The sequence below is a fragment of the Mugil cephalus genome, chromosome 2 (genome assembly GCF_022458985.1).
Source record: "Mugil cephalus isolate CIBA_MC_2020 chromosome 2, CIBA_Mcephalus_1.1, whole genome shotgun sequence".
NCBI lineage: Eukaryota > Metazoa > Chordata > Actinopteri > Mugiliformes > Mugilidae > Mugil > Mugil cephalus.
Window position 1 is genome coordinate 10542501 of NC_061771.1, and position 19442 is coordinate 10561942.

At 44.3% G+C, this 19442-nt stretch overlaps 2 protein-coding genes and 2 non-coding genes across 4 annotated transcripts in view; 1 reads left to right on the plus strand and 3 right to left on the minus strand.

Annotated features, from left to right (window-relative positions):
* clgn (calmegin) overlaps positions 1–7949 on the minus strand; it is a 9572-nt gene extending 1623 nt beyond the window's left edge. The window contains exons 1-14 of the mRNA XM_047577661.1: positions 7739–7949; positions 4971–5225; positions 4772–4845; positions 4571–4629; positions 3785–3926; positions 3618–3699; positions 3104–3296; positions 2848–3037; positions 2431–2544; positions 2173–2329; positions 1798–2013; positions 1503–1619; positions 1263–1413; positions 970–1160 (exon numbers count right to left, since the gene is read on the minus strand). Coding sequence (XP_047433617.1) covers positions 970–1160; positions 1263–1413; positions 1503–1619; positions 1798–2013; positions 2173–2329; positions 2431–2544; positions 2848–3037; positions 3104–3296; positions 3618–3699; positions 3785–3926; positions 4571–4629; positions 4772–4845; positions 4971–5225 — 1941 coding nt within the window. The 5' untranslated portion in view covers positions 7739–7949. The remainder of the gene's footprint in view (positions 1–969; positions 1161–1262; positions 1414–1502; positions 1620–1797; positions 2014–2172; positions 2330–2430; positions 2545–2847; positions 3038–3103; positions 3297–3617; positions 3700–3784; positions 3927–4570; positions 4630–4771; positions 4846–4970; positions 5226–7738) is intronic.
* Positions 7950–8599: 650 nt separating this feature from the next.
* exosc9 (exosome component 9) lies at positions 8600–12364 on the plus strand. The gene is made up of 12 exons (XM_047578639.1): positions 8600–8740; positions 8848–8942; positions 9248–9367; positions 9507–9609; positions 9697–9834; positions 10241–10323; positions 10875–11007; positions 11181–11269; positions 11353–11499; positions 11587–11765; positions 11869–11947; positions 12052–12364. The coding sequence occupies exons 1-12, from the start codon at positions 8675–8677 to the stop codon at positions 12113–12115; spliced, it is 1296 nt and encodes a 431-aa protein (XP_047434595.1). The 5' UTR covers positions 8600–8674; the 3' UTR covers positions 12116–12364.
* Positions 12365–12555: 191 nt separating this feature from the next.
* On the minus strand, positions 12556–12627 carry trnaq-cug. Its single transcript has one exon. It is a non-coding gene; the product is annotated as a tRNA-Gln (tRNA).
* A 314-nt stretch (positions 12628–12941) lies between these two features.
* On the minus strand, positions 12942–13015 carry trnai-aau. Its single transcript has one exon. It is a non-coding gene; the product is annotated as a tRNA-Ile (tRNA).
* Between the last annotated feature and the right edge of the window lie 6427 nt (positions 13016–19442).

Sequence of the window (19442 nt, forward strand, 5' to 3'; positions counted from 1 at the left end):
ACATCAGAGAAACTAAATTAAACTGAGGGTTGTAACCATGATGGGCCTGAGAGATTTAATGCGGTATGATGCGGTGCCCAATAGGAGCGTCCGATACGTGACGTGAACGCAGCATCTTCAGGAAACACCGTCGCCACTGATTTCCTTCAATTCACTCCTGACCCACAAGGTCCTAATTTAAATCATGTTAAGATATTTCAGTTTAAAAACTATTTTTACTTATCAAAGACATTTTCACAAAACCAATGGCTCTAGAGATTTGTATTTCTCTTCCTTAACCCTAACATCACTGCGCTGATGAGGACACTGGGTCAGAACGAGCGTTGTCATCATTCATGGTGGAACGTCAGCATGAGGAGCTAGTTCTGTTCATGCACAAGCAATATTTTCATGTTCTGCTTGATGGGATGGGAAATATACGCAACAGGGTTGCCTAGGCAACCATTAGAGGGGGACTGTCAGCAACAAAGACACGGGAGTTGCTTTATATGTGGACAGGGGCATAAATAACAGACGAGGCCATTTCTTCAGACATATGATGACATATTAAAGCTATGCGACTTCATTTCTGAAAACATCAGCAAACACGTTGCAACTTTCCAAAAATTTCCACTTACAGGGTTATGACTACCACAAGAGGGCGCCACTCACATGAACTCCATGTGAGGTTTTTAAACGAATCCACAACCAACCAGCAATCTTTAAAATGAGTCCTTTCCATTAAATCTGCCTCTTGGATACGAGCTGTGAACACAACACTAACACTGTCCGTTTCTACAGAGCAACATGTTGTGTTCATGGTCATGTGATGAGTCCAACACTCCCATGGTGACTTCTTTTAGGTTTAATGTGTGTGTAGCTGCCAGTTCACACTATTGAAGCTCATCTACAGCTCTTAAAATATATCCCACATCGTTTAGAGCGATCGTTTCCTGAACATGTCATTGATTTTCTCATCTCAACACCAACCTCGTCTTCTGATGTCCTCTCGGGAGCTTTGCTTTCATCTTCTCCCTCTTCCTCGTCCTCCTCCTCCTCCTCTTCTTCTTCCCCCTCCTCCTCCTCCTCTGCTTCATCATCATCATCCTCATCATCATCACCCTCTAGATTGTCCCCTCTTTCATCTGCGCCATCGTCCTCATCCTCAGCTTCTTCTGCTGCTGTAGACGGGGGGAGAGTGAAAGGTGAAGAATTACGACGCCGCACAGAGCAGCAGTAAAACTTCCAAGACAATACAGATGTCCTGTGTTTGACCTCCTCACCTGCAGCTGGTGCTCCGTCTGTGGCCTCAGCCGCTTTGTCTTCCTCTTCTGCTGCTGCTGCGTCCTCTTCCTCCTCCTCCTCCTCCTCCTCCTCCTCTACATCAGCCTGGGGTAGATCCACCTTTTTGTACCTGTAGTCATCCTCTGATTTCTAGGGCAGAAACGGGAGACAGTTTCACAGTTCAAGACAGATTTCTGCTGCGCGAACATGAGCGCGCGTCTAAAATGAGCTCTCGGTACCTTCGGCCAGCAGAAGAGGACGGCCAGACCTACGGGCAGGCCCACCGTGAGCACGTATATCACCCAGAGCCACGGCCGCTCCTCCGCTGCCATCATCAGCTGAGCGAAAATCCCCGGCTGTGGAGAAACGGGGACGGGGAAAGAAAGCGAATTAAAGGCCAGGAACAATCTGGGAGCACCTCTTCAGTCGTCCCTCACGGAAATGTGACGGCTCTACGATAAGCTCTATGCACCCGGCGACGCTGTGCGTGTGCCGCTCTGCTCCTGCTGCTCGTGTATAAGGCAGCAAACTAACCTCGTTAGCGCTGGCCACCAGTTTCTTCAGCCCCCAGCTGTCAGAGGCCCAGCGGTCGGCCACCTCCTTGTGAGAGGTGATAATGAAGTTGTCGAAGTAGATGTCCGAGGTCATGGACCACAGCTCCAGCCCCAGGGCCTTGAATGGCGTCATCCTGAATGGCTGCAGATCCTCGAAATACTCCGGGTTAATGATCTTACGTGGCTTCCAGACTCCCTTCAGAGAGGACAGATTGGGGGAAACAATTAGAAGGAAAGGACACGTCGGCAGCTGCAGCGCCGACAGAAAAGTCTGTTTGTAGAAGTGAAAGACAGCACATCCAAGCGCTGCAACAGCAGATAGAGGTTCCCATGAAAGCTGAAGATCAGCCGTTACCTGATAGTTAGGATTATCCACCAGAGGAGCTTTCCACTTGCCCTTGTACAGAGGGTTGTTGATCATGGGGCGCTTCCACTCCCCGCAGCCAGGAGCAGTCTCACAGGCCGGGTTAGGGATCTGCGGGGCCTCCCACTCTCCGTCCATCTCCTCGTCCCTGCACACAGACGGGGGACACACATGGACGAGCCGTCAGGCTGCATCGCTGCTCATCGGAATCAACACGGTTCAAAGGCCAGATGGAGTAAACGTCTTTACCAGTCTTCTGGTTTCTCGGCATTAGGGTCGGGGACAAAATCTCTTTCATCGTGCAGCCAGCCCTCGGGCTTCATGGCGTCAGGGTCCTCGATCTTTGCAGGTGCATCCTCGTCCCTTGGGCACACAAGCATATTTACTAAGATCGCTCATGTAGCTCCGTTTAAAGGAGCCCATTCTGGGACAATACTATCACTACATACATGCCCTTTTTTTACTACTTACTCTAGCCTAGAAATGACATCATCATTTTCTCAGATCATAATCAGAAAACGGAAACCATCAAATAAAATAATCAAATGATCCAACAAGAAAACATGGAAGTGCCCGCTGCACTTCTCGTGGTTTACGCCAGAGTCTCATTATGAACGGTTGAAGATGTCAGCTGATAGGCTCTGCCTGTCAACTAGTGAGCGTTACCAGTCATCAGGCTTGACGGCCTCCGGGTCGGGAATCTTGGCTCTCTCGTCCCAGTCCTCTGGCTTGGAGTCGTTCGGGTCGTCGATCTCTTTGGGGGGGTTGACTGGAGGCACCACGTCGTGCAGGAGGTTCCCGCGGCTCACGCTCGACTGGTCGATGAACATCTCATAGCTGTTGTCTGGGTTCAGGACTGAAAAACAACAGCACTGAGCGGATAGTACCAATTATTAAACTGTCAGATAAACACTCGACGTACCCAAGGTGTAGAGGTGAGTCTTCTTGTCAGTGTAGAACTTCTTCAGATCCACGTCGGCCCTCTTGGCGTGCTTCTCCTCCGTGTCTTTGTTCAGGGGATTCTTGTGGCGGAAGATGAAGTGCAGCTTGTAGTCCTCGCCACATTTGTCCGGTCCAAACATGATGGTGTAAGGTGTCCGGTCGTGGAATTGCTCCTGCGAGGCAGAAGAGAAGATAATGAGATAACGCAGCGTATTTAGTGATACTTTAGTCAAACTTATTGGATGTTTAAAACCTGGAAGACGCTGTCAGTATTTTCACAATAACTGATGAGAGGCTACGAGCAGCTGATGCTGTTGCTAAGAGACAGTAAATACTGTAGGTGTCAATGCAGACACCCCCCAACAATTTCCCCTTTCAAACTCCTTTAAACGTCCCTTATGTTTTTTTTCCTACTGTTCTTGGTTTAACTCACAATAATGCAACTTGCAAACAAATCACCAACACCTACTAGATGAATACTTGTGCGTACTAACCAGATTGAGACTGCCGGTGTCTGAGAGCAGTTTGATGTACGCTCCACCGCAGTCGATGCCATCCTGGAAATTCACCTCATACCTGCAAAACGAGCAAAGCGTTTCAGCAAATCCAGGTCGTTTTTGTTGTTTTCTACACCAGAGACTAAGTGTGTCTGTGAACTCACTGGACGACCAGGGGTTCATCCTGGAAGACAAAGGGTTTGTCCAGCATTGCAGCGATGGCATGGTGTTTGGCGCGGGACTTGAGCACCAGGCCCTGGTCTCCTGGAACCTTGTTCTCCTTCAGCTGCTCAATGGCCCACTTCCCTGCAATTAGAGGAAGATGACTCCTTTCAGTCTGTGAAGGTTCTCAGTCATCCAGCTCATTGCGGAGATAAAAACAAACAAAAAAAACTGGCAGGGTTTTTTGAAGGTGCATCACCTTTCGGCCAAGTAGCTTCTCCAGTTCTAAGTGACTGTTTCCCTTTTCCAATGACTGGTGCTCAGATTCAACCAATCACAGGTAAGTAACTGGCTGTTACAGTACAGACCCAAGTCATGTGGGTTTCAGGTGAGTAACACCCACAGGTGATCTTAAATACTCAGAAACATCTTGCCTTCGTTTCAGCTCTGCTGTTTGAAATGAGTTCTTCTAAAAACAGCCCAGGTTTTGTTTTCACAGCCACAGCTATGACTATCACTTCTGTGGGTTATGATAATGTTTTCCTAACAGCTCAATCGCTGGTGCGCGTGGTTTCAGACATTAAAGCGTCTCTAGCTGAGGCACTGCGAGGTTGAACCGCAGCGGCAGCCAACTCGCGTGTTGTTGTGGCAAACAGGAAAGACAAACATTAGCTCCACAATAGTACATCTCTATCCTTTGAATTGCGTGCGTGCGAGAAAGGCGCTTCTGTGAGAGGTACAGATGAGAAGACACATCTGGTTTAGCAGAGAAGACGAACGCAACGCACCGTCGTATTTGGCGATCTCCTCATCTGCGTCCTCCTTCATTGTTTTTGACAGCTGCCACCTGCAGATCACAAAACACTTCACGCAATCACACTCTGACCACTGATAGTGTGCGTTTATCCCGGTCACTCAAGGTCCCCGCATGCACCCAACATCCACACTGTATTTTATTTTTTATTTTTTTTACTCGTGTCAAGCAGTACCTGTCCAGAGATCCATCATCAAATGTGTCTGCGAAGTACACATCTCCAGTGGGAACAGGAGTCTTGTACGTTACCTGGGGGTATATTAAGATACGTCAGACATGTTTTTAATACAATGTAGCTTCTTCCAGAGGAACAGGTTTGATTCATATCAGCTCCGTTTATTTGATCTTAACATGATTTATGACCTATGTCCGACCTGGAAGGAGACGTCGGCGTCAGTTCCAGTCCTCCCGCTCTCTGCGCCCTCGTCCTGTGTCTCATCAGACTGATCCTCATCTGTCACCATGGCTTCCTCCTCTTCCGCCATGAGAGCGTTCAGCTCCTCCTCGTCCAGGCCCACGTCGTCATCTAAATCCTCGGCTTCCGCCTGCTTCTCGTGGGCTGCCACCGCCGCCACGGCCAGGAGGGACAGGAGCAGCACGCTCCATATCCAACCTCTGTCCACCTTCATCTGCAGCAGGGAGGACAAAAGGGGGCGATAGCAGGAGGGTGAACGCGGTGTGAGATAAGGGGAGGGTGTGAGAAGCAGAGGAGGGAGTGGTACCGGAGGATAAGTGAGGGGGGGATGGAAGAGAGGGCAGGTGTGAACAAGACACATTTTATTTATGGAGAGCAATGGGGAATGAGTGTGGTGCCCGTGGTATAAATAGACGAGTACGCAAAAGAATGGAGGTCACATTAGTACACAGTGTTTCAGGTTTTCATAAGATTTCTTTCCAAAAACCTTTTCTGCTGTGAAATATGACGAGCTCCTTAAGGAGATACCATCTTTTAAAATCTTCCTCTCTGAAATCTCACTTCCTCCTTTCACCTTAACAACCTAAATTGTGCACACAACAATGTGCATTCGGATCTATAGAAGTAATCGGATGAACAGTGGCACAATCAGGGATCCGTTGCACCGAGCAGCAGCCCAGGTGACCTCCTATCGATCAGCCCACACCTGCTCGCTCTCCCTGTGAGCAGCAGGAAGTGAAAAGCATCACTGCGGGCGGCACAGCAGCACGCTTTCCTTAATTTCTAATTAACTACAGCTCCTGAGCTGCTCTCGTTCTATTTGCTTACAACAGAGCACAGGAGGAGAATCAAAAGCATTGTGATAAACAGGAGGCAGAGATGAAGCGGCTCTGTGAGGAGAGACGCGCCTCCTTTCTTTACATCTTTGGTCTGGACATGGTGCCTCAGGAGCACAAACACTGACGGCATAAATTCTACAGAGCTGCTGCATTTCTGCTGCTCAGAATGAAGTTGAGATATTAAATGCAGTTAATCATTTCTGGATGAACAGTCGGCTTGTTCAGGAGTGAGAGGCCAGTTTCCTCTCTGCCTTTTCTAACCACAGACAAACTGTGTCCAACGGGGTTCTTTATCTACAGGCAAACGCGAGCATGCCTTTAGCTGTGAACGCACCACAGACTTTATCTTGTGTGGTCACACGTCAGGGACTATGCACCGAGCCAAGGTTAGAACTCGATGGAGTGGGACTAGGTTAAAATATAGCTTTCAGATAAAAGCAATAAAACAACATTCCTCACCGACATAATGATATAATCTAAATTCCAAATCCTGCATTAGTCGTTTGTTTCACTAAATCCTCTGTTTCTGTTATTGAACCTACCCTACAGAATAAGAGGCTAAAATATTAGGAATACGAGTCCCCAGTAAACTGGCAAGTGAGCATATAACAATGTAAACATGCACCAATCAGCCACAACAAAACTACCGTGCTAATGCTGTGTTCAGTTCTGACATGGGCCTTCAAAGGATGTCCTGCGGTGTCTGTCACCACGACGGCAGTAAAGGGAGCGCTATGAGTTAAGAGGAGGGGTCTCTGCGGATCAGGCTTATTCCAGTACGTCTCAAAGATGCTCGATCAGTTTGGGATCTAGGGAATGTGGAGGCCAGGTCGACACCTTGTGCTGTTTTCAGGTATTTTAAGACGCCTTTGTGGCTCAGTAGGACGCAGGACGGCTCCCGTCGCCACAGGACTGGCGTTGCTATGGGGTCAGCAATAATTTTAAGGTGGGCGTCTAAGTACCATCCATACAAGTGCCAGGTTACAAAACAGAGCGTTGCATTGTAACATGTTATTCACTCTATTTTGCCATCAGGTGCATATATGAATTCATCTCATCATGTTCAGGATCTGCCTTGACACCGACTTGCAGTATATAAATAAAAACTGAATGAAACTGAACTTCACCAGTCTTAATGATGTGGCCGATCGGAATACACAGCTGGGCCTTTGTATGCTTACAAACAGAAATCTGGAGGTCACACCTAAAATGAGCTGCAGGGACACGCTGATAACATCTGCCCAGATGTCAGTCCAACGGATACATTTAGCTGGATCTAACCAAACAGCTGTAAGATTATCACCAGCCACAACCGTTAACACCAAATGTAGGCAAAGGGACAAGTTGTGTTATCCAGTGTAAGTGTGTGGTAAAAAAAAAACAAAAAACAAATAGGCCACTCTTACGCTTCCACAGAAGTGCGCTGCAGCCACATCCCTTCTCGGCCCCCAGTTGATGCTAAATAAGCAGGTTTTCCGCTCCTAATCTTCATCTCGGTTCTAGAAGAAGCTAGATGTTGTAATAACGCATGCACTGGGAAATTAAGGTCACAGGACAGAGGCGTGGAGCTAACATGGCTGCCAGAGAACACTGCTACGTCCAAACTCTTTTTAGATGAATGACTCTGGCTAATGGAAGCTAATGCTATCTAGCCCGGACGGCGCGCCAACCCCCACACGGCAAACGTTAGCATCACATCAGATTAACTAGTAAACTAATGGGCTTATAACACATGCGCCCCCTAATTAAAACGGGCGCTGGCGTTTGAAACACAAACAACATTTGTATAAGTCACATGCGAAGAAAAGAGTCCCGTTACATTGCATAGCAACGGTTAGCCTGCTGAATAGCGGGGACGGACAGATTGAATGGGCGCACATAAACAAACCTTAGGAGAGGAAAATATACGATAAAACTGCGTCCTCCGTCAAACAGGCAGAGGAGAAATCTTGCGCGTTGGGCCCGCTGAGGTCTCGCAGTGAAGTACGGCTTTGAGGACCTCGGGTCTCGGATGGAGAGGCTGGACCGACTGTAGGTGACAGGTTTGGCAGCCGGCCGGAATAACGGTGCGAGGCTGGAGTCCCCTGCAAACTGAGCATGCGTAGTTCGCGCAGATGTACAGCGTGAATGGTGCCTTCATCATCTGTACAAATCATAAGAAACAATAGCTTTCAGTGATGTCGACGTTGTTAAAAAGTTTTTTTGTGTTATTGTTGCATTTAATACAAATCGTATTGCATTTTTTAAATTATTCCATACACTACTTACATTTATTTCAAACTCACGGTGTAAAAACGTCGAAGTAGACATTCTATTAATAATATTTAGATTGGACTATATTTCAAATAAAATAGCTATAAAAAAACACTAACTTTTCTTTTAGATCATTTTATTCAAAGCTTTCTGCCTAGTAAACTTTAAACAGCATTGAGAGGTTATTTTTTTTACTCGATGGTTGTTGTAGCTCTAAATTATGCCAAAGGGTCAGAAGTAGCGAGTTGCTGAAACGAGTCTAAATTACGAGCTACATTTAATGCATCATACAATTGAGCTGCACTAGCATTTCAAAGTAAAAGCTAATTACTATTAAATTCTACAATGTGTTATGATTCTTGCAATACAATATAAAAAATAGGCATAATAATTTGAAAATTTAAACGTAATAATGACCCCAAGTAACACAAATACATACATAAAACACACATATATTTTGCCGCTTTTAATATGGCATATGTTTTTCACTTCCGGGCTAGAGGTCAGTCAATGTTGATGGCGGCCACATGCTCTTTTTAGAAGTGAGTGGAACCGTATAAAAACACGCAGAATGAAGGACACGCCGCTGTCCAACTGTGAGCGGGATTTCTTGCTTAAAGCCATCGAAGAGAAGAAGGTGCGCTTGTTTCTCAACGAGTCCCTCTTTATACTAACAACACCGATTCTTTCAGGAGATGTTCCTGTACAATGGTTTACTAATGTTCTCCTGCGCTGTTCCTGCAGCGGCTCGATGGACGACAGACATATGACTACAGGAGGATAAAGATCTCGTTTGGGACTGACTATGGATGCTGCTTCGTGGATCTGGGAAAAACCAGGTGAACCTGTGGCCAAGTGTTTATAAATTCTCTGCTGAAAACTAATAGTCTGTAGTTTTCTGGTAAACTTTCACTCTGTCGTCCAGAACACATGATGTGATCCTTGTCAAAGTCTCCTTTCACTAATCCAGTTTTCCCGCTCCTAACATCAACTCTGGGAACAAAACCCTCTCTTTCTGCCTGACACATCCCAGTCACTGACAGGAGTCATAATAATAACCAGATCACCACTATTATTCTCGTCACCTGCCAGTGGCCATAATGTTATGGCTGACCGGTGTATGTAAATGTGCTGCCTTCCACAGGGTCATGGCCCAGGTGTCCTGTGAGCTGGTGGCTCCAAAAGAGAATCGACCAAACGAGGGGATCATGTTCTTCAACATCGAGCTGTCTCCGTTGGCCTCTCCGGGATTCGAGCAGGGAAGGTGAGGACAAACTGAAGAGACGGTGTTTGTGTTTAACTCCACGTCATATGGTTTTGTTTAAGGGACGCGTTTGGAGTTTGTGTGTGTGTGTGCTTCGTTAAGTCCATCTGTTGGAGCAGTAAATCATCTCTGTCTCCAGACAGTCTGAGCTGTCAGTGAAGCTCAACAGACAGCTGGAGCGATGCCTGAGGAACTCCAAGTGTATTGATACCGAGTCCCTGTGTGTGGTGTCTGGAGAGAAGGTAACACACACACATACATACATTAATATAGTAGCTTGTAGCAGAAAGGAACCGAACCCTTTTGTGCTGATGTGTGCGTCTAATCAGGTGTGGCAGATCAGAGTGGATGTTCACATGCTGAATAATGATGGGAACCTGATGGACGCTTCCAGCATCGCCGCCATCACCGCTCTTAGCCACTTCAAACGGCCCGATGTCGCCATCCAGGGAGAGGAAGTCACGTTGGTGAGTCAGCAGCCGCTTCGTTAAACCCAGAGTTTTCTTTAACTTTTTTTTCTGCGTCTGTCCACATACTTAAACACCACAGGGTGTCAACGTTATATGAGGTTGATGCAGTTATATTCTTGCAGCTGAATATTTTATTGTGTCAGTGTGTGTGTGCGTGTCCATCACCTGCCCTCCATGGGAGCTAGTTTCTTGATCTTTATTGAGTGGCAGGAAGGGCAGCGCTACACCTTAGTGAATAGAGGGGGGAAACAAAGGACAGAGAAGATGTGGCAGGATGGATGGAGGAAGAGAGGCATGTGGTGCTAGGTCAAAGAAAGGGCACATAGTGATGGAGTGAAGAACAGTTCTCATCGGGGGACTCATCAATTCTTGTTCTGTCCTTTTGTTGTGTTTGTATCCTCAGTACAGTCCAGAGGAGAGAGACCCCATTCCTCTGAGCATCTACCACATGCCCATCAGCGTCAGCTTCTCCTTCTTCCAGCAAGGGTGAGACGTCACATTTCAATTCAGCATGTTATATTTATTTTATTATTTTTATTAAATGATATCGTATCTTAAATGTAAGTCCGCTGTAACTTGGGTAAGTGGGGCCATGTCTTCATGTTTCTCTGCCTACGGGACATCCCTTGGAGAGGAGGACGAGGACCAGTAAAGACTGCATAAACTTTAACAGACACAACTAAACAACACAAAGCAGGGTAGACAGTGTAACACAAAAACTATGAGAAAAAAAAATCTAGATGAATAAAAGCTCCAAGAGTCTGTGTTCGTGTACAGTGCAGTCGAATCTAGACACTGAAAGAATCAATCGACATGTTACCAAGGCTAACTATGATCCATCAGACCCTTCACGTTCATTAATTCATCCACTTCTTTAAGACCTCCACCACCCAAACAAATTAGCTTATAAGCATTAGATCAGCTGCCAGTGACGTGCAGACATTAAGGGACGAGCAGTCTGTCTTTATTTGACATAACGGTGGTTCTGAGTGGTCCGCTCCGTGTGACTAAGAGCATCTGGTAAATTCTCTCTGCAGCACCTACCTGCTGGTGGATCCGTGTGAGCGCGAGGAGCGAGTGATGGACGGCCTGCTGATGATCGCCATGAACAAACACCGGGAAATCTGCTCCATCCAGTCCAGTGGTGGCATCATGTTGCTCAAAGAGCAGGTCAGAGGACGCCGTGTGTTGGCATTGGATTGTTTTTGAAAGTGTTGGTAACAATTAACATTTGGTCTAGTTGTAGTCTTTTTAAAAAGATTTTTGGGGGAAAAAAGCATCTCCATCTATTGAACAGAAGTTATTGTACGATTGATTGATTGATTTTTTTTTTATTGTTGAAGGTCATGAGATGCAGTAAAATAGCCAGCGTCAAAGTGTCTGAAATCACAGAGCTCATCAACCAAGCCCTGATGAATGACAAAAAGGCCAGGTGAGTGGAAATGTAATCGCAGTAATAAACCCCTGCAGTATTTTCAGGAGCTAAATAAAAATATCACATTTTAATCTTTCCAGGAAGGAAGGCAGTAGGTGTGGCTTCGCAGAGTCGATGCCTCAAGAGCGAATCACCGCCCTGAAAATAGAAGAGACTCCCGTGGAGATGGCAGACGTGACGGAAAAAGCCAGCGACATCGTCCAGAAATCGGAAGCCCCGCCTCAGACGTATCCTGAGCTGATTAACCACAGAGGAAATGTATTTTCTTGTCTGTCAATTTGCTGTTAGGACAATAACTTAACTGCACAAATCAGCGTGCCGTCCCCGTTGCTGCCAGCCCCAGGTGTCGGGCAGGTTGGGCAGGGTCTGCAGAACAGCTGGGGACTGGAGGAAGAGGACGACGACGACGAAGAGGAAGAAGAAAACGAGGACAGCGGTGAAGAAAAAGAAACACAGATGGAAGATGAGATGCAAGAAAAAAAGGAGATAAGAGGTTATTTAATATTTTATTGTAAAGGTTAAGTAGAGGAAAAGAAACTGACACATGAAAAGAAAAGTTTAAAAGGAATGAGCTGTAAGTTTGTTTGGCTTCGCAGGAGATGTGGTTGAGCTATCAGACAGTGAAGAAGAGGAGGTGGTGATACTTAATCCGGAGCCTCCACGAAGCAAAGCGAAGTAAGTGTCCCAGTTGTTTTCCACGTGTCAAAGCTGAAGAACTCTTTAAAGACTGTTGTATGATGAATGAGTTGGTTTTAATCTGTCTTTTTTCTTGCGCTCAGAAATACAGGCTCCAGTTCTCAACAGAAGGGGGCAGCAACATCCAAGAAAAAGCAGAAAAAATAAGCGAGGGTTCCATTTGACCTCAAAGATGTTTACATCTACAGCAGCTTTCCCTCGTCAGATGTGCTGCCATCCTTCCATTACAATGCTTTAGTCATTAGGATCAGTTCAGAAATGGATGTACAGAAAATGATTTTGTCAAATAATGTATTTTAACAGTCATTTATTCATTTGGAGACATTTTTTTGTTTTAATTCTGTTTACATATTGGTATTTTGCAAGAAAAGTTAAAATTAAACTGTATTACAAAAAGAAAGACATTTTTGTTTTATTGATTCAGTCATGTATATTGTGTTAAAAACATTACATAGACATAGATATAATTATTTTGTCTGTGGTGTGAGTTATGGTTCTACATGAAACTGCGTCTAAAAAGTTAAAAAAAAAAAAAAAAAAAGTATAAAAAAAAGTATAAAAGATATACAGTAGAACGATAAAAAGTCAGGTTCCACCGAGATTTGAACTCGGATCGCTGGATTCAGAGTCCAGAGTGCTAACCATTACACCATGGAACCACAGGTGTCGTCAAGCGACAGTGTTTGTACTAAAGAAATCTTGAAATATGTTTAATACTGCAGGGGGTTGGTGGTTGTGTAACTAATACGCATACTTATGAGTAAAGACATGTGATGTGTTAGTAAACATGATAACGCTTTGTGTTAGCGGGGCTTAGGGTTGAGACTTGAAGTATTTAACCAAGAAATACACGTTTGATGCAGCTAACCGAAGCCATACTAGCCTGATTAGCATTTCTGCACATAAAAAAACAATGGTCAATACCAATAATAGAAAAGAATATTTTTCTGTCACGGGATAGACAAAAAGACAATGGCCCGTACGGGGATCGAACCCGCGACCTTGGCGTTATTAGCACCACGCTCTAACCAACTGAGCTAACCGGCCATGAACACTATCCCGCAACTGTCTCATTATGTCGTCTCTTGCCCACAGCGCTTCAAAAAGTGTATTGGTGATGTTGGGTTTTATTTAGATTAGTTCATAATAATTCATCGGATGATTACATGTTTCCCATTCAGAAAATAGCTTTGGTACACACTGAATTTCATACCAGTACCAGGTTGCTCAACCCACTTCTTATTTGTTTGTGTGGAAGAAACACTTAATTAATGTGTTGTGTTAAGGTATCTTTGACCAAGTCTTGTTTGTGTTCCTTCCATAGACGAAGCAGGGTATACAGGGTTAGCCTTAGACTGACTGCAGCTGAATGCATGATCAGCTGGTACCATTTCTCCTGATCAGTAAACCTTATTTCAGTACAAACCATCTGAGTCTTCAGTGTCATTTCCACCAACCTCATATTTGAACTTTAAAATAAAAATAAGATTATAAGATTATGAATAGATTATATAGACCTGGTCTGGTCTAGGTAGGTGGTAAATGTTTACATCCACATGAATGAAGGGTCCAAACGTTTCTCAAGATGGTGTTATTTAGTTGTCCTGTGTGGTCATAATGTTGTGGCTGACTGGTGTATAGCACATGTCAAAAGAGAACAGGGCAAAGGGGCAACCTTGACGGACACAAATACCCGCAGGGAATGTGTTGGTGTGTTGAACATGGCACATTATTAATAAATCTGCAAAATATCATCGTCTGATTGCTGTGAGTTAAGTGGTAACAACAAAATCACTGAGATTTATCCAACTATTTTTCACTCTTTGTAGCTCACATGTTTTAAATTTTCACTGGCATCTGTTTCCAATCTAAAGAACCCTATACCTATTATACATCAGCCTCAGAGACGCAGGCCTCACATAGTAAAAGCCTTTTAAAGCTGGCAGTGAAAGTGAATATGCCTTACTGTCGAAGAGGACGGAGCCAAGCTCATTCCACATTAGTTTGGTTAGTTTTGTTGCAGTTAGATGAAGGACGGTGAAAGTTTCAGTGAAGAAACACCAACACATAAAACCATTCAGTAATATTAAAACTAAAGCCACTGTTGGTTGGTTGGCCGAAAACACAGCAAAACCTATCAGTGTTGATTAAAACCAGCTGTTTTTGGTTTCAAAAAATGGAAGCACTCGCTGCGATGATAATCAGTGAATCGCTTTACAACGAGTAAAACAAAAGCATTTCAGGGTAAGCCATAGTTTCATTTTTCAAGATTTTAGGTGACATATCTAAACAGTGGAGACACAAAACAAAGTGGATTTGTTGCACAAATTCACAAGCATACACACTTACCAGAAATAGTTTACACACGGGAAGAGACATATTTCAGAACAAGAAGTTGTTTTTTTTCACCCACGCACTGGTGATTTTCTGGCATTGCCTCGACAAACTCTTATCAGAATCTTAATTTTAGATACTCTGTTCATGTTGTGTATGTATGCGTATGTTCATGTGCGTAGAGAGTAGACTGTGGAAACAGCTTCACAGCCAGGACACTTGGTGGAGGTGGATACACATGTCTAACAGCTATGCCTGTTATGTGTTGATGAAGTGCTATGTGACTGCGTAATCCTTCTCTTCCTCCAGAGTTCAGGGCTCCATCAAAGAGCTTTTATCTCTTCTTCATCTCCTGATTCCCTGATAAGGTGCAGCGAGCATAGCTGTAGTTTTTTTTTTTTTTTTTTTTCTCCCTTTACACAAGACACTCAGACATGTGCGAGCCTGGCGGCGCAGTCAGTGGAAAAGTACTGGACAAAGCTGAGCCTACCCTCATCACTGCCATCGATGGTCTGACACACAAAGGCAAGGTCGGGCTTCTCGAGTATTAAATGACCCACAGGGACACGGCGCCTGGAGTCAAACTTGTGCCGTGTCCCTTCACTGCACAAGCAGGGTTGTCGTTAGACATATACCGCTTAAGTTAAACAAACATAGAAGATTACGATGAACGCTCAGAGCAGTTCTTTTCAGTTCTCTCCTGGAAGCAGCTCAAGAGACGGGGCGCTTGTTTCTGTCTGCTTACCAACTAAAACACTTCAACCTGAGCCTTTCCCTGTCTCCTGAACCTCTCTTTACAGGGCACAAGATTAATGGTGCGGTGGAGGTCATGCTAAGAACTGGCCTTTATTTTAGTGAATTCTGCCCCGTCAAGTGGCCCAGTGCATTTGTTGACCCCACGCAGCTCAGACTTGTGTTCTTGGTAATTCGTTCTTGACTATGAAGCACTAACTGAGGAGGAGGAGGGGATGCACTTATGTAACTGCTACAGCCATGCAATTTCCCCACTATGGGATACATAAAGGACTATCTTATTTGATCTGAAAATAGATTAAAATGCCTCATCTGTTTATCCTTAATAAAACAGGTACTTGGTCATATGCAGATGAAGAATGTCTATGCATGCTTTGTTACAAAGTTACTATAGCCTAAACTAGACTATAGCATCTAGGTCACATCCACATGTAACAGAGTTTTATCGATGTTGATATCCTTTGTCATTGTAAATTGTTTGACAGTAGTTGGATGACAACACCCTTTGTCAGTGCAGACTATACCAGACCCTAACAGTAACAATATCTCATGCTGGCTCCTCCTTTCTTTTTCAGTTTACTTCTGTGAATCTGATTCTTTTCACAGTGACAGCACAAGTCCAGACACATACAGAGAAACACTAACTGTCTAGTGCACGACATTGTCTACCTTCATCCTGTAGACCTACGAAGGTGTAGGTAGCCAGAAGCCTGAAGAAGCTTTTTTTTTTGGTAACTCTGATTTCTGGGTTTTAAGTTGAGGTCCTTGCTTTTTGGTCAAATGCCGTAACGCTGTGTCCCATGGCATATAGTGATGTTTGCTCATTAGCTGAGTGTAACCCACATGCCTCTCAACCACACCAGACATGCATGAACCTGTGAACCTGAGTATATATCTTTGTCCTTGTCATGCTGATGCATTCCCCATGTCGGTTATTGCTTTACTTTCACTTTGCCAGTATTGGTTATTACCAGTGATGGGAGTAACGGCGTTAAAATAAACGGCGTTACTAACGGCGTTACGTTTTTCAGTAACGGGCTAATCTAACTAATTACTATTTCCATCTTTATAACGCCGTTTTGTTAATGATAATTATATGGGGCGCGTTACTTGGTTCTCAGCCACGAGAGGAGGGAGGGGCGAAACAACCGCACAGGTGATGATGATTGGCTAAGGTGGAGTAGGCTTTCACGATAAGCCAATCACAGACAGTGTTCAGTTTATACACAAACCACACCCACACCCAATTAGCAGAGGTGAGCAATGGTGAATGTGGAGGAAAAGTTGCGAGCCGTCACTGGTTGGACCGGGTCGACCCGGGTTTTTCTCTCTGACTCATATCTGCCTGTTACATCCTGACTCGACGGCCTGACATGGCTGACTTTAACGATCATGGCAGCACTCTGCATCTGAGAAAAGGGGGGATTTCAGATATCGAAAGAGCAGGGGTTTGACCGGTCCATTTTTCAGGTCATCAACAAACTGCAACTTTATCTGCAATGTACGCGATGAAGTATGAGGGAGAAAAAAACAGGCACGCAGCTCTCACAGCTGGAGGTCCGACCCGGGACTTTTGCCGATGTTAAAGCGGTATATGTCTACCAGTTGGGTTCTGAGGTGCAATAAATATTTAAAGTTCTGCATAAGTATGTGTCTGTGCAATTCTACTCTATGCAACTGGCTGAAACCTGCTAAGAAAAATTCAAATTATTAAACATATTTAAACTTAAAAAAAAAAAAAAGGAAGAGTAACGCAATAGTTACTTTCCATGGTAACTAGTTACTTTTATAGTGGAGTAATTCAGTTACTAAGTCAGTTACTTTTTGGTAGAAGTAACTAGTAACTATAACTGATTACTTTTTAACGTGCCCAAGACTGGTTATTACGCACAGAATGGTGGATAAAAGTTTTATCCATGTTTATTAAATGTGCAAAGCCTGAAAAGGTTTCTGCGTAATATGTGTCGTAGGGTCTTTATCTCCTACCTAGAAAGAAGTCCAGGCCGGGGACAACAGTTATCAAATGACCCGGGGGGGGGGGGGGGGTAACATTTCAAACCAGCCAGTAGAGACACAGAGGCCTCATCAGACTGGAGTTACCCTGGATAACTAGGGGACACTGGTAATTACATTTTGAACCAGGATGAACTTAGCTGGCGGAGAAATGAAAACAACATGAAGTGAATCAGCTCAAATACACATATATGATTCAAAGCAAAAAATATATAAATATGTGGTGGATAAATAACATTTTTAGCATAATGCTGAACTAATGCATCATAAAACACTCCCAGTATTCTTTTTGAAATTCAGTTGAACCTGGGATGACTCTCTGAACGTGGTGGATTATTTGCTTTTCAGGGAAAGTGTCCAGTTGTGACACACTGAGGGCAAGGGGGGGTGAGCAGCTATTAATAAGAGTTATCCTCTGCTTCGAAACCTGAGCTCCTTCGTACAAATTACAGGAGTTTGATTGCACCTAAAAAGAGGAGGACGATCACAGAGCACAAACCTGCACATCTGTCCTTGTGCTAGAGCCACTACCATTATATAATTTCCATTAAATCCAATTGTGTATTCATTGCTTTTTTCCTTTCGTGACTTGAGGCTCAACCAGTTGAGCCAGCTCCTTAAACTTTCCAGTCCTTAATGAGGTCACGCAGGCGAAGCGTGTCTAGGCCACTCAACATAGTTGGTTGATTAGCTGCTCAGAAGCTCAAATGTCGTCCAAGAGGCAAACTGTTGGACCGTAAGTGATAAAATGAAACTTGGTCATATGAGAGCATTTGCACTTAAGGAGCCAGTACAGTATTAATAGTTCAGTTTGAAGTGTTGATGTCCACCACAAAGCACTGAGGCCTGTATCACGAAGCGAGCTCAACCCACCCAGTTTTACCCCAACTTATCCAGCTGAACCTAACCACAACAACGACAATCTGGATAAGCGGTATCACGACCCTGGTTATCAACTCGGTAACTTAATCCAGGTTTGTCTTGTTGTGAATCGGTGAACACGCACGTATAAGGGCGGGTTCCAAGGCAGCAGACCAATCACAATCATGAGGCTGATCCACCCACAAAAAGGAGCAAAGACTGATTCTCCTCAAATACAAAGAAGAAAAAGTACATCTCACTCGAAATCTCCAAAAGTCAAGCACCGCGGCTGCATCAAATGCCACGTGGCATGGCAAAGGATTGCATAAATGCGTAAATTACACATCAATGGCTCAATTAGTTTAGATTTAACGAAGTCACAAACCCAATCACTGTGCTGCATAGATGAATCATGAGTATGACAATTAGTGTCATTCCCCCTGATGTAGCCCCTTTAGAGTATTGAAAAAAAATGTGTGAGCAGATAAAATCCAAGCTCGAAGATATAATTCCATGTGGTGAGTTGGACTTATTAATTCCATAATGTTACATGGGCCACAATAAAACTGGAAGCTGATGCCACAATTACATCATATCAATACATCACCTGAATGAAATGATCCTGTGTTTGAGTTTAGCGGGGACAAATGGCTAAAATATACTTCTCTTTGTGTGGTTATCTCCTGGAAGATGCGTTCACGCCGTAACGCTCTTCAATCGGGTCTTCAATGAAGGGGCACGTGATTCTTTCCTGAACAGCTGATTGGCCAGTGGGTGGAGCCTTTTATTGGATTCAGATAAATCCTGAAAGTTACCCTGACTTGAAGCAGGTTAGCCGTTCAGAGTACGTTACCATGCTAACGTACGTCAGTAAGAAAGAATCCAGCGTCGTGATACCGGAAACCCAGAGTTAACCCTGAAGTTACCTCGCTAAGTCTGTAATCCTGCTTCGTGATACAGGCCTCTGTACACAGATCTACGTGTGGTTATCTGATCAAACACCCGTTGAAATGGGCTGTAGAAGTACGTCTACTACCATGCTGAATTGAACCATTTAATCAAGTGGCTAGTGCACCACCAAAAAAATAAATAAATAAAGGTAACATTCAAACAAACTGTTGAATAAAGTGCTTCTATGTTCTGCGCAGCAAAGACTCGTTCCTTGTTGCTGGTGAGTACATTTTGTTCAAGGTTCAAAATGACACAATGACATGTTTCTTCCAGCTGACTGGTTGATTGGTGAGTTGTTCAACAGGTTCTTGTACTCCTCCTCCTGTCCACCCCTGATCCTTGTCTAACCATGTAGGCAGTGTTGCCAAGGTTACCTTGAAAAAGTAATCTGATTAGTGATCACCGAATACTCATTTAAAAAGCAACTTTGTTACTTTACTGATTACTTGAATTTAAAAGTAACTAAGTTGGATTACACGTTACTTCATTAGTTACATTTAAATCTATTGGCAATCTGCTAAACAATTCTAACACTGTCACATGTTGGTGTCCCCTCCTTCAC

Bases quoted from the DNA above. Each gene is read 5' to 3' on its own strand.
- exosc9 (XM_047578639.1), top strand. From the start codon at position 8,675: ATGAAGGACACGCCGCTGTCCAACTGTGAGCGGGATTTCTTGCTTAAA. The intron at 8,943-9,247 runs GTGAACCTGTGG...TGCCTTCCACAG, and splicing joins GTGGATCTGGGAAAAACCAG to GGTCATGGCCCAGGTGTCCT. The intron at 11,008-11,180 runs GTCAGAGGACGC...TTATTGTTGAAG, and splicing joins TCATGTTGCTCAAAGAGCAG to GTCATGAGATGCAGTAAAAT.